Source organism: Carya illinoinensis, chromosome 6 (genome assembly GCF_018687715.1).
Source record: "Carya illinoinensis cultivar Pawnee chromosome 6, C.illinoinensisPawnee_v1, whole genome shotgun sequence".
Taxonomy (NCBI): domain Eukaryota; kingdom Viridiplantae; phylum Streptophyta; class Magnoliopsida; order Fagales; family Juglandaceae; genus Carya; species Carya illinoinensis.
In genome coordinates, this window is record NC_056757.1 from 35,610,588 (window position 1) to 35,628,167 (window position 17,580).

At 33.6% G+C, this 17,580-nt stretch overlaps 1 protein-coding gene across 1 annotated transcript; it reads right to left on the bottom strand.

Moving 5' to 3' along the window:
- Positions 1-1,346: 1,346 nt before the first annotated feature.
- Positions 1,347-3,602, bottom strand: LOC122312981 (L-type lectin-domain containing receptor kinase IX.1-like). Its single transcript, XM_043127674.1, has one exon. It carries the CDS (start codon positions 3,441-3,443, stop codon positions 1,407-1,409), a length of 2,037 nt encoding a protein of 678 aa, XP_042983608.1. The 5' UTR covers positions 3,444-3,602; the 3' UTR covers positions 1,347-1,406.
- Between the last annotated feature and the right edge of the window lie 13,978 nt (positions 3,603-17,580).

Here is a 17,580-nt window from a genome sequence, read left to right on the forward strand (position 1 = left end):
AAGTGAATGATGTTGTCTTTGACATGTAAATCTTTTTAAATTTGAATATGAAGTTTCATATGCCTATAAATAAATCATTTGAGCGCTTCAAATTTACAACACCAATAGCATACTCATATCATTACAAGTCTTGCAACATTCATTAAAATCTTTCAATCTCTCTTTTATAAGTATTGAGCCTTCATCCTTTTTCATTTTGAGAAAGATATAGTTTGCGCTGTATTGTTCTTATTTCATTCATTGAGGAGTATTCTCTGATAACCTACCCACTATCAGTAAAATGGTGTATATAACCCTTATACGTGTAGAAAGTATTCTACACAGGGAATATTTGAATCACCACGTGTAAGGTGATTACAAGTGTAGAAAGTGTTCTACATGGATCCTTTGTAGCGGTGTTGTTCAAATGTATAATAGGTTTCTATCTCCACCTGAAAGAGATTGAATAGTAAATTTGGAGATCCTCAAAGAGTAGCTTGAGGCGAGGACGTAGGCAGTGAAGCCTAACTTCGTTAACATTCTAAGTTTGTTTCGCTCTTACCCTTATTTTTTATATTTATTATTGTTTCATATTTTAATTATATTTTATATTGTGTATTTGATTTATAATTGTTAATTTTTAAATACAATTTAATTCACTCCCTTCTTGTGTTAGTCATTTGGACAACACATCAATTGATCCCAAAAATCTCAAAGGTACAACTCTGTACACGCTCTCTCTACTACCCAAGAAACCACAGTCAAATAATCACATTCTATATCAATGAAAACATAGCCCAACTGCTGTCAGAATTTTAATCCCACTACAATTGCCCGAAGTTCAGCTTCATTGTTAGTGCAAGAACCCAAAAGTTTTGAAAAAGTAAACAATAACACATTATGCTGCTGATAGCACATTCTTTCCCTTGAAACGATGTCAAATCCATCATAAGTGCGCAGTTTGGGGCTATTAGGTTGTTCCTTGTTCGTACAAGTACAATATAATACGCAAATTACAGGTAGAAAGCACATGCATATTTACAGTGTAGATGTAAATTGAAGTGAAAAAAAGTATAAGGTGAAAAATTGAAAAGCTAATCAATGAATTATAATCTCAAAATATATGTAATTAAATTTACCTATAACCAACTTAGCACAAATGTAGAAGTGGTGCCTCTATAGTAGAAGATGAGGTGAACGATGAGGAATTAGGGTAGGTTTGGGGCCTAAGATGAGACAAAAAAATTACATCTCTCTCATTTCATCTCATCCTATCTTATTTCCAAACATAATTCAAATACAAAATTTTCGAACTAATCATTATAACTTTTTCAAACTTTCAAATAATTAAAAAAAAAAAGCTCAACTTTTTCAAATCTCCAAATAAAAATTATATTATAAAACTATATTCTTACAACATTTTAACTTTACTCTCCAAACCAGCCCTCGGTGTTCTGACTATAGGTTGAATACCACGTTTTTTCGCGCTCGAAATCGGTAGCACCATCAGACATTGAAAGTGGCGTTGAAAATCTATTCACTGTTGGAGGAAGATATGTTGGCCCGAGAATACATGATGGGAGAAGAGGTAATGGAGCTTCAAAGTTGAAAACATGAATTGCTTGCCTAATTGAAGGCCTAAGGTTGCGATCAGGGTGAGCACACCACATCCCAACAATTATCAAGCGCTCCATTTGCTCCCCATCAAAGTCTCTGCCCAACCTTGAGTCAGCCGCTCCAAGCACCTCTCCTTTTCCATAAAGCTCCCAAACCCACTCCACCAAGGCAACTTGATCTTCAGGGGCCTTGGGGTTGATTGGTTTCCTTCCACAAGCTATCTCTAGAGCTACAATTCCAAAACTGTACACATCTGATTCCTTACTTGCCTTGCCAATGATGACACATTCGGGAGCCATGTAGCCAAAGGTGCCGGCCAAAACAGTAGTTTGTGACCCTTTGGCATGGTCCACAAGCCTAGCTAGGCCAAAATCCCCAAGTTTAGCATTGAAGTTTGAATCAAGCATAATGTTGCTTGATTTTATGTCCCTATGAACCACACATTGTTCCCATCCTTCATGCAGGTAAAGCAAGGAAGATGCCAAGCCTTGAGCTATTTTGTACCTTGCTTCCCATATCAATAACCTTTCTTCTTTAAAAAGATGAGAATCTAAGCTTCCATTCGGCATAAACTCATAGACAAGTAGGAGTTCTCTTCTTTCGTGGCACCAACCAATGAGTTGTACCAAATTCCTATGTCTCAATCGACTGGTAATTTTTACTTCTGCTGCATACTCCTTCATCCCCTGCTTAGATCCTTTTGATACCCTTTTAATAGCAACAAAGAAATTGGAGTCCCTTAAAAATCCTTTATAAACGCCACCAAATCCTCCCTGGCCTAGCTTTTCTTCATCACTAAAATTATTCGTGGCACGAGCTAATTCCTTGAATGAGAACCTTTTTGGCCCTGTTCCCTCTTGGAATTCGGCATCCATGTACTCAGCAAAGGCACGATCATCTTCTTTATCCCTCCCACTCCTCTTCCACAAGACCAACAGAACCGAAGCCAACCCAGCAACCAAAACCAATCCACCAGCACCCAAACCCACGCCTAATCCTAACTTATTGTTAGTTTTGTTAGTTTTGGTATCATCGATTACCAAACTGGAACTGAAATTCCACGAGCATATGGTATGCATTGCAGAAGAATTTCCTGTTGCGGCTGAGAATCCAAATGTCACTTTTTCGGGTAGGTGTTTTCTCAAGTCAACATTAAAAGAAAGGAACTGCCATACAGTGACATTGTTTTCAAGACCAGTATAGCTAACGCTCAAATTATAAGAAGTAGAATTATAACTAATCCAAGCTTCATTTTTTTTCCCTTCTCTAATCGAGATACTACTCCACCACGACGCATTAGCAACAGATTCCATGGAATTGATGTCAATACCAACATGTTCGTCCTGCAGATCCCAATCATTTTTAAAGATATCAAACTCCACTGCGACAAAATCATTTGTCGTCGAGTTTAGTGCCAGACCAGAGGAAGTAAGACCCAAGGTCCCACCACTATATGTTGTATCGAGAATCTGTGAATCAACAGGTGCTAGGAAGAACGCAAGCCCGTCTGCATATGCAGTTTTATTTGGCGTGGTGGCAGCGATGACAAAAGAAAAATGGGTAGTGAAATCTGCGAGGTTTTTTGAGGCATTGTCCCAAAGGTGCATTGGACTGTGATATGTAGCACGACCCACGGTCCATGGTTGGTCCCGAATGGCGGTGAGTTGGATAACTTTGTTTTCGGCGAAAGCTCTCTCATATGATATGTTTTTATCTTGAGAATTGAAACTGGGGAAGTTGAAGGATGTGGTACTTGTAAAAGGGAATACAAGTGAGAAGAGATTGGAGAGCATTAAGAGATAAAAGTGGACTGGGGGATATGGAAACAGGAAATGTTTGATTTTCATGAAGTTGAAGCCAACCACGATCGGAGCAAGGAAGGAGGCAGGAATTGAGATATTCCAAACTGTAATTTGAATGGAAAAAGAAATGGAATTGCTTTTAAGCTTCCCAAAAGACTTCTTTCAGCTCGTAAAAATGAGTGGCTCTACAGAGTACAGGCTACACCCACATATGGATCCGACTGGGATGCCGTTGTTGACCTTTTGTTATGCTAGTTGAGTTTATATTTATAATTATTTTCGCAGTAGATGTATAATAATATTGTAGCTTACTAGATCCAAAGCTTTAGTGTTTTAACGTCTAAATTCTAAATTCTAAAACTGAGTTCATAATTCACGGCCTGAGTGCAGAGATATAACCAAACAGAAAGACTTATTGCTATTTGATATTAGAGTTAATTCATTATTAATATTATGTAATATATGGTGCGTAAGTATTTTGTATTTTTTTTAAAATAAGAAATATACATTATTTTTTATGAAAATTTTATATATATTCACTTTATCTTAAAAATTGTAGTGTTCTTATGTCATCCAAGTTTGTTCATTTGGTGTGTCCCTAGTATAAATTATATATATATTTTTTTACTTTTTATTTCAAATATTTTAAAACATGTTTAAATATTTTTGAAAATAAAAAATAATAGATTAATAGTTATTTCTTTAATTATTAAATAAAAAACTATTAAAAAATAAAATAAAATATATAAAATATTAAATTGAGAAAACAAATTTAAAAAATATAATATCATTTCTCTTTTAAAAAAATACGATGACACTTGTCATATTTTATAACTATAATTATTATTTTAAATTTATAAAAATTGAGAATAAAAAGGGATAAAGAAGGTGCTCCGCTACCGTACGGACTTAATAATTAGAAAGTTGAAGCGATAGCCGTTCTAATTTAAAAGAAATTTCTCTCATTTTCTTAGGTTTATAAAAAAAAAAAAAAAAAAAAAAAAAATCTTTTTAAATTTGATTAATTAAGAAAGAAAAAAACATATAAAGTGGGTTATATAATATTTATTATTATTCATATTATTAATATATAAAATAAACAATAAAATTTATATCTTTTTATAAGTTTTTATTTTTAAAACATGTAATAATTAGTTTGAAAGAGTTTATATTTAAAATATTGTTTGAGAACAAAATAACATAAGATAAAATAAGATAAAACATGTTTCCAAACATCTCATAATTAAACTCATGAGAAAATGTATTGCCATCTTTATTTTTGTAAACATTATTATATATTTAATTGATTTGTACACATGTACTATATATATAGCGTTCTCTGAAGGTAAAGCATGAAAATCAAAAGGAGCAAAAAGTGTCAAAACCTCATCCACGAAAAATCTTATAATTGATATACTTGTTGAATAAATGTAGAAAGTGAACCGACCTTCTCAACTGTCGGTGATCATCAGTACATATACCTCAAGAGTCTTTGTTTTTCAATTCGTTGCATTTAATGATAATGTACCCCCAAGAGTCCCAAGAGTTGTATTAAGAGATATGATGTAGCGCACACATAGATTGACAATTAATATATGTATTAACTTTATTTTACTTCATCAAGTATCATATCAGAAATTTAACATGATATCGGTGATGACTCTTGACTCTTCCAAGGGGCGGCATTCGTTGTTTTGACCCTGGCCAGGCTAGTTGAGTTTATATTTATAATTATTTTCGTGGTAGCCTGGTAGGGTTGCCCGTAAGAGCATTTTCATCCGTATTTCTATTTTTATCTTTATAATTTAATTTAAAATTATATTTTTTTAAATTTTTATCTAGATTTTATTCATTTTTTAAAAACCTCTCACATCACATTCCTCATTTTTATCTCTATTCTATTAAATAATATTTCTCTATTATTTTTTATTACTTTTTTCTCTCTCTTCCATTTACAATCTTAACTACTAATTCTTTTGTCTTATTATCTTTTTTTTCAAATATCAATTTCTATTAAATTTTTTTACAGTTTTGACTATCAAATACAGTATTTTTTTAACCGAAATTCATATTATAAAAATAGTAATTTTTTTATTTAATTAGTGCATTTTCTAACGTGATGGTCATATTTTATTATTTAGTATTCTTTATCCGTTCTTTTAATGATAATACCTAGTCACGTATTGAATATAAAATTTTTACTCATTTTTTTAATAGTAACATTTTTTGTCTTTTCTCCAACGATAACATTGTTTGTCTTTTCTCCAACGGTAACATTTTTTGTCTTCTCTCTAACGGTAACTTTTTTTATCTTCTCTCAAACGGTAACATTTTTATCCTATATGTAACGGTAATTTTTTCCTCTATAAATATGCATATTGCTAACATTCACACTCTCACAAACTCTTCTTTTATTTGATCTATAGAACCGAAATTCAATAGTCTCCCCTGATCTCCCACTTCTTTCATCAAATGGCTCGTACTTTCTTTCGCAAATTGTTGACATACATATCCTCTGAAGATGATAGCGATGTTGTTCTTAATGAGGAGGTCGATGGACAGTCATTGAGGCATCGTAACAATCACCAACATCGTAAGTTTATTCGGCGTGATCATATTCAGGGGCACGAGCGGCTATTTCGCGATTATTTTACAGAAAATCCAGTATATCCCTCGAATCTATTTCAAATGAGATTTCGGATAAGCCGTCCCCTATTTCTTCGTATTCTAAATGAGGTAGAGTCTTACGAGCCGTACTTCATTCAGAGAAGAGATAATGCCGGAAGACTCGATTTATCTTCTATACAAAAAATAACTATAGCACTTAGAATGATGGCATATGGGGTTACTGGAGATTTTATGGATGAATACATACGTATTGGTGAAAGCACCGCAATGAAGAGTTTAACATTAGCATTATTACTGAGATGTAGAAACACTTCCTTAGCAATATAAATAACAATGACAGAGCATGAATTTAAGGGTGAAACATTGATATATGTATTACTTCTAAAAACTAAATTGTAGTTGCGAGAGTCTAGCATAACTAGAGCTAAACAACAATCAACAACCAAGTCTCATTTCAACCATCCATTACAACTAAGTTCAAAATGATAAAGACCCATATTGTCACAACTACAATGGGTCTGCACAGACCAACTCATTAAAATGGCATTCAAAACCAACAGATTTACAAATATATATAGAATAGTAAGCTTGGTCCAACTGCAGTTAATACAATATCCAATCAACCAAAACAATAGGTATTTTTTGCATCCGCACCATCCACTTGAAATTAAGCCATATATTACATCCTCAATTATATTTTATAAGTATTATAAAATATCATAAACAAAATATCAATTACTTGGTCCAACTGCAGTTAATGAAAGGTAAATGAATATCCACCAGCCATATCATATGGACTGAGTAGTCCTGAAAGAAAAGAAATGGCAATGTGTATCCAAGTGTAAAAATAAGGTTTAGATATCCAGCCCCCAAGAGATAGATACTAAATTCACAATCTCACCCTACTTCTTCACACCTAAATGAGATATCAAATATAAAAAAGAGCTAATATTGCACGGCATCAAGTCATAACATACATCACAACAGATCTCAGTGCAATTCCACCACAAAAATCAGTATAATGCCAATACAAGTTGAAGATTTATCAACTTGCCAAACCCAGAACAATTTTAATACAACTACAGCAAACATGGGTTGCATCCAAATTCCAATATAAAATCTGCATGATAAAACTGAGCAATGGTAATCTTCCCAACAAGGTGAAAGCAACCCAAATATTTACAACAAAATTCAGAGCAACCGTATCTCAACAACCATTTTGAGCTACAATTTTGAGCAAGAATAGCAACTGGGAGGATTCCCATATTAATTCACAAGTTTCAGACTCCATGGCAGTGTTTTTGAGCTACGGTTTTCCTTGCTATAACCACAAAATTTCAGACCCAATCAACAACCATTTCGGTCCTTCAATAGATCCCCATCCCCATATGTAATCTCATAGCAATGGTAATCGAAACAACAAATTCAGAGCAACCCAAATCGGAACAACAAATTCAGAGTAACCCAAATCCAAACTCAATCGATTTATCACCGATTTTGAGCAAGAATAGCTAGGGTTTTCAGACTATAATACATACATAATGGACTATATTTTTCGCAAGAATCAATCTCCAAATACATGCAACCATGGAGGAAACCGAGTTAGGGATATGAAATGAGAATGCAGAAGCTCGGTGGCCAACCATGGAGGATCCTGATTCTCACAAAGTCCAACCATTTTCAGATGCCGAAACTCAAAATATGCAAGAGAGAATATGAGAATCCTGCCATGGAGGAAATTGAAAGGAAATAAAATCACTTACAATCGTTGCAGTAGGTGAAATCGCAAGGGCACCCAATTGTCCAGAGCAAGAACCACGAGACAAGAGAGAGAAAATCAAATTTGGGGATGTACAGTCGATGCACAAATATTGAGATTTACTATACAAACTGGAAACCCAAACTCCATTTTAGGGAATGGGATGGAAGAGCCAAATTGGGAAAAACCCTATAATTTTTCTCAAATTATAGGGAAAGTATCGGTATGCAAATGCTGATGGGAATGCTCTAAAAGGAAAGAGGAGGTTGGCACAGTAAGTGCTCGACAAAATATCTGAAAGGAATAAAATCCTTTTCTTGAGAGGTATTTCTATTTCTGGTTTCTCCTCATGCAACGGGTACTCAAATCAATGAGTATATATAGACAGATTTCATAACAGAATGATTACAAAGATCAAATCTACACTGTACACCTCAGCACAATCAGTTTTGCCAATTTCTTCGAGAGCCTTCCTTAGCATTCTGCAGTTAGTTATTTAAGGCATGAGTCATGTAGGGCCTTTCGTTAATTCATCCAGAACCTTAGCCTCAATATGGTGCATCAGTTTGGGTTCTTCGCTTTCAATACTTTTTTTTTTATTTTTTAACGAAGGAGGACGGCACCTCTGGAGTTTATTCAAATCCTCACGTGTGACAGGAAAATCGTGGTTATAACACTAATATTCTTAATGAAATAATGAAAGTGAAACCATAAAAATCCTCACTACTTCTATATGTGTTTCATAAGGAGAGAGTATGAACGCATTATTAGATAACTAGAACCCAAAAAACGTGATCCTCAACAACACCTAAAGAAGATAAGCAATTATACCATACCGGCACATGAGGCAGGATTAATGGAGTGTGATGGTGTGCATTTTGAAGATTTGAGACTAGGAAATCTACTGAAATTGCGTGCAGAGCTTACACGTTATGTGGGCAGCACATGAATCTCATGCATTGATTTGATGATAGATGCAGTCTACATATATATTACTGTAAGAAAAATGAATATTTGTAACTGATTATTTACGATAAAAACATACTAGATTTAATAAAAAATAGTCATTTCCGTAAGAAGTAACTAAGCACAATTAAACTGTCTTCTTGTAATGAGTTCTTGAATCTTTTTTAGATTATAATGTATGTAGAGTGTCTTAATATAGCGTGTGTAGTCTTCAAATGATTGAAGGATAGTAGATAAAACTTTTTTGGACGTTGCTATGTCCACCGAAGATTTCTACAGAAATCTTTTACCGATCACTGCATTTCTTTTTCTTCTTTTTTTTTTAAATTTTTCTTTCAACATTTTTTCAACTATTTAGATAATTTTTTTAAACTAAAAAAATCACATATTCATTTAAAACCACTTACTTAATCACTAAGCAAAAAAATAAAAATTATTAAAAAATAAAAATAATTTTCGATAAGAAATTTTGGTACAAAATTTCTGTGAGTTTAGTGTTTTCCAACATTTTTTAGCATGGTAGAAAAAAAAAATTAAAGAAAAAGAATTAAAAATAAAGAAAAAAAAAATTACATTGGTGGAATACGAGAGGGAGGAGGTGGCCGGAGGCCTTCCCTTAGATGGAAAATAGGTTGGGACTTTTGATTTTCTAGAGAGGAGGGAGAAAAAAAGGTTTTGAGAGGAAGAAAGTGAGCTCTTTTACTTGGTCTTATAATTTTAAAATGATAATGACTTATTAATCTTTTACTATCACTTTACTACTTTATATTGTATTTGAAATTTTTATTTTTTTTATTATCTTCTTCTAAGTATTTTCTAACATTCTTAATGATTAAAAAATTTTAAAAAAATTTACAACTTCACTAATAATAACTTTCTTAACCATTAAGTCAAAAAAATTTAAAAATAAAAAAAGTAGTAAAATTGTGGTAGGATGATAGTAAGCATATCATTATTCATTTTAAATGTGGGTTACCTCTAGTTTTACGCATGAAGCTGTGCCTACTAGATTTACACAAACAAATAGAAAGATTTACAAAAGTAACATATATCATCAAGTTGAATCTATTTGTGCTACCCTAATATTTGTCATACTTGCTTCTCATATTTATGCTCATAGTACTAGTGATAATATCATCACTTAAGTATATATCATTTAATACATCTTTAATTGTGCAAAGTTGCTCAAAATATACATTAGTTATTATATAGAAAGAACCAGAAATGTTCAATGTAAAATCATAAAAAAATTTCAACAATTCTATGAAGATCTGTGCATTTTTCCAATCATCACTAGTTGGATTCATGAATTGTTCATTTACAAACACATATTGTTCAAAGGTTTGTTTATGTTTTTTAGCAGTACTCGACATCAAATATGTGGAGTTTCATTTAGTAAGAACGTTCAAACAAATTATCCTTCCACTGGTTTTTTCCTTTACAGCACAAGTATTGAACTTGACAAATCTTGACAGCGAGGATTTTACATATCTGACGGGATCCCTAATCTTTGATAAAAATCATAAATATCATTGAAGTCGTCCATAACAATCAGATTCAATATATGGATAGCATACCACATGTGAAGAAATTCACCACCTAATATAGTACTATCATTATCTTTTATTCTCCTCCTAATATAATCAACATCAACATCATTTGACGAAGTATTATTAATTGTGATGGTCAAAATTTTATCAACACCCCATCATGCAATCCCAAGTCTAACACATTCGCAATAGTTTTGACCTTATGGTCAGGAATTTGGCGAAACTTAAGTATTTTTTATGTAATCTCCAATCACAATCAATAAATCTGCGTAATGCACATATAGTTTAGATTTTGCACCTACATCCAGGTAGGGGTGTTCAACCGGGTTTCGAACCGGGCATTCGGGTATACCCGGGCCAGAACCCAGGTTCAAAATCCAGACCGGGTTCCAGCCAAATCATACCCAGGTTGTGACCCGGTCTGAAACTCAGATTAATCAGGATTTTTACAACCCGGAAATCCGGGTTCTGAATCAAACCCGGGTTTTTTTTTTTTTTTTACTGAAACCTTTCTGTTATTAATTTTTTTATGTTGAAAATATGTTTATCAAAAATCCAATATTTATTGCAATTTTTTCAAGAAATATTGTTGAAATGCAAAATTTTTTTGGTTATATAAAATTTTATATTTTTTATATCATTGTCCATGATAATAAAAATATCAACTAATTATAATTAACACATACATATCAGCTAACGCTATAAACAACTAATTAACCTAAAAAGAAAAAAAAATCCACTACATATTATATTGTTTGAACTGATTTGGTTAGAACATTACAAAACACATACATTACTGTAATTAAACTCCAATACACAACAACAAACATGAACTAATTTGGTAAGAACATTCCTGCTACGACTACACCCAAAGGACTACAAAAATTGACATTACTCTTCGAAAGCCCAATAATAGTAGAGAAAGATGTAGTCTCAAAATGTTGAATTGAACCTTTAAACCTGCAAAAGAACACACCTAAACCTGCATAACTAAAACACAAGTTTGAAATTTTCTTAAGAAGAGAATGGGAAGCACTTTTTGATAAGTAAAGATGGCAATATCAAATTCTACTCATTGATAAAGTAACAAGGGAAGTGAGCATCAATAGCAACAAATGATGTAGGGGAAAAAGATGCACATTAATTGAGGTATTTTCTAGATCAAAAATTGACAAATGAGCATATCTCTAATTTTTTAGAGGGCATTATAGTATTGCCTAGACTATCCTGGCACAAGACATCCTCAAATCTTAAGAGAATTATTCAGCATGCTGCATCTTGAAATATCATACAGATCATGATCATCATGACAATACAAAAATCCAATATTTGAAAGGAATATAATGTTTCTATACTCGAGAATGATAGCTGCTTTTCATGTACTATCATAATCTCAGCTGATCACATGATGCAATTTCACTAAATCAGATAGAGAACTAATCTCACTTGTGGGAATTACATCCCTTTGAAAGGAATAAAAATTCAATAATAATAAATAGGAAAGTCCTTATTTAAGGGGGAGCTTGGGAGGAGGCCCACATGCATACCAAATTTTCAGCAGAAACAATTGCAAGAAGGCAGACAACTTATCCAACACGCTAGGTGCTTAGCTGCTGCATCACAGTATCTGCTGCAAAAGAAATTAAATAACTTCCTGGCACCACCAGGGAACAAACAGTGGTAGTTAGGCATGACAACTACTTCTTATAGTTGCTAGAGTATGCTTGGTTCACTGGGTGCACAATGCTTCCCAGACATAACTTTCCAGCACTTCTTCTAGTTTTTGTTTTTTGGAAAAGATGTTCCATGTAGTTCCACCTTAATTAAACAAAAAATCAGTCAGTAGAACAGAGAACAAATGAAAAGATGAAGAAACGAAATGATATTCCTTTACCAGTGGAGCAGTCAACACCAGTGTACCCTTTATCGCATTCACAAAGCACATTAGAGAGACATTTTCCATGACCATTACAATTGCTGGGGCAAGAGCTTGCAAAAAGTATCAATTTAGAGCTAATGTCAAATCAAAGAAAAATAGGAAATGTGAACTTGCCTGAGCAAACTTTATAATGCGACTGTCTGCAAAGCAGGTAAAGAGAATTGAAAGCTCACGTTTGCTACAATCATGACCATGAAATCCTAGGAAGCAATGACACCTTCCATCAACACAGTCTCCACTGAAATGACAAGAATTGAGACAATGTCCTTAACCGAGAACTAGTATAGTGCTACAAAGATCATGGTATGCAGTGCACATCAATTCACCTCCAGACACATCAAAAAAAAAAAAAAATGAATATAAGTAATGGATGAAGAAGGCTAGATGGCAGAGCTAGCACCAGCCCAGTTTCTGACTCGAGTGAAATTGGAAATTGGTTATTCCACCAATGAAAACCATATAAACTAATTCAAATATCAACTAAAAAACTAAGCTCCACGTACCAACTATTTGCTTTGTAAGAGTCAATTTCTTTCTCTCCTTACAAGTAAAAATCTACTCAGGTTTGTTGTGGAGTATGCTATCTTTGAGCAGGGCAGCAGAAAGCCAAAAATGAACTTACATTAACATAAAAAATAAAAAATAAAAAACCTTCTTGGATTCGATACCCACGGCTCTAGCATTTTGCAACTAAATATATCTAAACATGTACATAGCAACAAACCCAATCTTCTAGTGCTTAGAAAAATGTTTATTTTTCCTTTGTTCAACTAAACAGATCTAACCCATAAAAATACTTCTCAAACCTTCAAAAAATTCTCATCAAAACAAACCAAAAATCAACAAAGAGAGAATAAAGAAAACATACCCAAGCCCAATAGCAGAGAGGGAGATAGAGCAAATGAGAGATAGATTTCAGTAGGGGCTAGGGCATAGCAGAGCAGAGAGAGAGAGAGAGCAGATGAGAGAAGGTAAATCGGGCTCCTTAGGGTATCACCGCATTGCAGACCCCAGAGAGAGAGCAGAGCAGCCTGAGGAGATAGAGCAGATAGGGCATCACATGTAAGGCTTGCTTTTATATTAAACTCAGGTACCGGTTTAAAATCCAGTACTCGGGTTTTAAAACAGGATTTGGGCTAGATAGACCCGGATTTAAAGATGCGGGTATCGACCCAGATTTATTCCAGGCCGGAACCCGTAACCGAAATCCGGTTTTTTCGGGTTCTAGATTGGGCCGGGTTGAACAGCCCTACATCCAGATATCAATGGTAAGACAAATTTTTAACAATCTAACAATTTCTTTAACTATATATTTTTTTCGTTATACATCTTAATACAATCCATTTTTAATGTGGCTCAAGATGACAAAATAAATTGAGGCTCTAAATCAGTCACAAATTCAATAAACCTATCATGCTCCACAAGCCTAAAAGGCAATTTACACCTAATAAAATACCTAGCATTTGACAGATTAAGTTTTTCTGCATCATATTTCACTAGATCTTATGGGTTACACACTCTTTCCTCCACATCCCTCTTAACACTAGATGATTGATTTTTTCAACTCTTTTAGCTCTAAGAGGGAAAGTTTCACATGTATTCTAGAAATAATGTAACATAGATAAAGTGTCATTCTTGTAATGGCAACTTATAGCTTAGCACAATAATTGCACTGAGCTTTTGAGCTATTGTGGTCAATAGGTTGCACTTTAGTAAAGTGTTCCCATACCACAGATTGGTTGCTAGGTGTTTTTTTTTTTTTTTAATTTCTTAGATGAAGGTAGGATGGAACGGGTAGGGTATTGTGTTTATGTAGATGAAGGGATTAGAAGGCTCCCAAACTCCTCTACATCCAATAGAATAGAAGAGGAGTCGCTAACCCCTTGGGTTATACAGACATTACAATTCACGTAATCTTTTTCCATCTGTTAAAGCTACAACAAAATTAAAGAAAAGTAGAAAATTCAAACACAAGTATGACAAATTGATCACCATCATATATCATCAAGAAAAATTTATATTCTCGAGTGGAAGTCTTTGATTAAAACTATTTTAAACAACCCATGACACATGTTTGAACAAAATTTCATTCTCAAAATCATACAAAGATAGAATGAATGATTCAAAAGATGCATCATTCTTTAGTCATCATTGTTGAAGACTAGAGGATGATGGTCAAAAGATCCAAAACGTGTTACTCTTTGGAAAAAAATGAAAAGGCCACAGCAATTAAAGTGATCAATTTCCAACACAAACAAAGAATCTATAAAAATGTGTTGGGAATGTCAAGATTTACTGCTGAGGTTTTGCTTTGCAGCTGCATATATACAAGTCTTTCTTTAGTCATTCATTTGGTCTATGGATTGCACTGTGTTGAAAATTCAACAATGGCAGGTGGATGCATGAATCAGGAATTTTAATACCCATGTGAAAATTCTCCCTTGCATCACTCACTCGTTAATTAATTAATTTTAATAGAAAAAACCCAACAAAAACATCAAGAAGGTCCCAATCAGACGACAACAGTATGCTTTCTGCATCGTAAGTATCATTGTAATATCCACATATTTTTTTTATATTTACAATATATTATTATATACAATATAATATAATTCAGTCCTATACACATAAAATAAAATTATATAAGTTAAATAAAAATTAAAAATAAAATCAAATATGAAAAAACTAGATAAATAATTTTCCAAGATATTTTTTAGAAAAAAATAAAATAGAGGTGTTTTAAATGATAAACAATAAGAAGAATTTGTATTGAAATGTAAAAAAAATAAAAGGAAATGAAGTATAAATAATAATAAAATTATTTTAATTTTGAAGGATGAACAGTATCCGCTACATGTAACGGATTACTATAGCAATTTATATTTTACAAACTCTTTTACATAATCCAATGGAGCTCATGTTATGAACAATTATCTAAATATTTTATATTTTTTATATTATAGATGAGCCATTGAGAGTGTTCTAAGATCAAGAAGGTGCTCCGTTGCCGTCCGGATTAAATAATTAGAAAGTTGAAGTGGTAGCTGCTCTTATAATAACAAGGAAAATATTTCAAAGAAATTTCTCTCATTTCTTACGTTTATAAAAAAGAAAAAAACGTTTTAAATTTGATTAAATATTGAGAGAAATAAAATATATCAAGTGAGTTATACATCTTTTTATAAGTTTAAATTTTTAAAATAATTGATGATTTTACATTATATCAAAAGAAAAATTCTGATTTTGAGACCTGATTTATAAATATTTCGACGTATCAAATGTTATTATATAGGCACTTTTATTTTCATATTTTATTGTAGTTGAGTGCACGGGATCTTGAATAAAATATCTCACACAGGAAATCCTCACTTCTATGGGAGGGCGTCCAGAAAGAGAGATAAGAAAATTGAGAAAGACAATACAAAGGGAATTGCTTCTCCCACAGATGTGGCCACCAACAGTAAGATTTTATCTTTTTTATTTTTATTTTTTATTTAATAGTTAAGTAAATATTTTTAAATGAATTTATGAATTTTTTTTTAATATTTAATAAGTTTGAAAACTATTTTTATTTTTTAAAAGAGAAAAATAATTTACCTCTTCGGTGGGCGTTTTGGGCCTCCATGGGAGTAGCACCGTCCAAATAGAAAAGGAAAAAATTAAGGGTACATTTTTCATATGCACACTGTGGCTACAGTAATCCATGTAACAGGAGCCTACAATGCGAAAAAGGCCACGGGTCCCCTATACACGACTAGATGCTAACTAGACATAAAAGCAAAAAACTGAAAAAAAGATAACAGCCCAAGGAGTCAGGGATAAGCCCCTCGGCCGAGAGTACTTTAGACCGATACTAAAAGATAATCTGATAAGCTAAGGGCTGGGCCCCCAACACCTGGCCCATTACTAGTCCAGCTCGTCACTCAACTGAATTCACTTAGAGTTCACTTCCTACTGAACTGCAGACTTCAGTTCGTCTCCCACGTGAGTTAGGGCTTCACCTTCACTCCTCCAGATTCTTCCTTAGCAGCCGTACGTTCTCCATCTGCAGCCGACGCAAGCTTTCTTCCACAGTTCCATGGTGCTCTGAGTTTGAGGAAACCATTTCTTATAATTTATTAAGGCTCTTTAGTTTATTTAAATATCGTTAGATAAAGTCGACGTTTACTTACTAAACTCTTGATCAGAAAATGTATTACCTCTTTATTTTTGTAAATATTATTCTATATTTGATTGACTTGTATACATGTACTATATATAGCGTTCTCTGGTGAGATCCTTGGCTGAAATCAGGTGCTCTCTTAAATTCTTGTGAGATATTTGATCGTCCCCTTCTTAAAGTAAAGGAATGCAGGCTTCAGAATGGGTGGGATGTAGACATGTTGCAGGGATTGGTGGGGGAATCCAAAATGGAAGAAATAATTACTTACCTAGGGGAACAAAAGGATGGAGATGACTTGTTGATTTGGAAGCCAAACTTGAATGGGAAATTTTCATCGAAGTCAGCTTAGGACTGTGTTCGTGTTTGAACTCCCAAATCTGAGTGGGCCTCTTGAATTTGGCATTTTGCGCTTCCTAAGAAGTATTCGGTTACCACGTGGTAGGTTTTGAACTTTAACATCACGGTTGATAGTCAAATTAGTTCTCTGAGTATTCCTTTGGCTTCTAAGTGTGAATGTTGCACCCAGGGGTGTGTGAAAAACCAAGATCATGTCCTTGCAAATGAGATGGTTGCAATGGAGATTTGGAGACGTGTCTCTCTTCAACTGGGGATGCCTTATGATCCTAGTAGACCATGGAAAGCAACTATGGAATTATGGTTCCAACAAGCTGCTCATTCAACTCAAAAAGGTATTTTACTTGCTCTTGTTCTTATTTTTGTGACTTGGTCTCTTTGGGTTTAGAGATGTAAGGCACGTATGGAAGGTAAAAGGACCTCTATGGGATCTTTGTGGGCCGCGATCAAGGCGGCCATTGCTTGGGTGGGTCTTCAATTGCGTGCTACTAAAAAGATGAAGGATGGAGATGAAAAAGTTCTGGAAGTTTTTCTCTATTCCAATTAAGCTCGTTAGGAGGCAAATACCTTGTCTTGTGAAATGGATGAAGCCAGCCTCAAACTGGTTTAAATTAAATGTGGATGGGAGCTCTTTGGGAAATCCGGGTCGTACGGGTGCAGGTGGTTAAATTAGAAATAATGAAGGGAATATTATTTGGGCCTTTGCTAAAGAATTGGGAAATGGTTCCAATAATGAAACTGAGCTCACTGCACTTTTCTATGGTCTTTAATATTGTAAGGACTTGGCAATTCAAAGAGTGGAGATTGAGTTAGACTCTTTATTA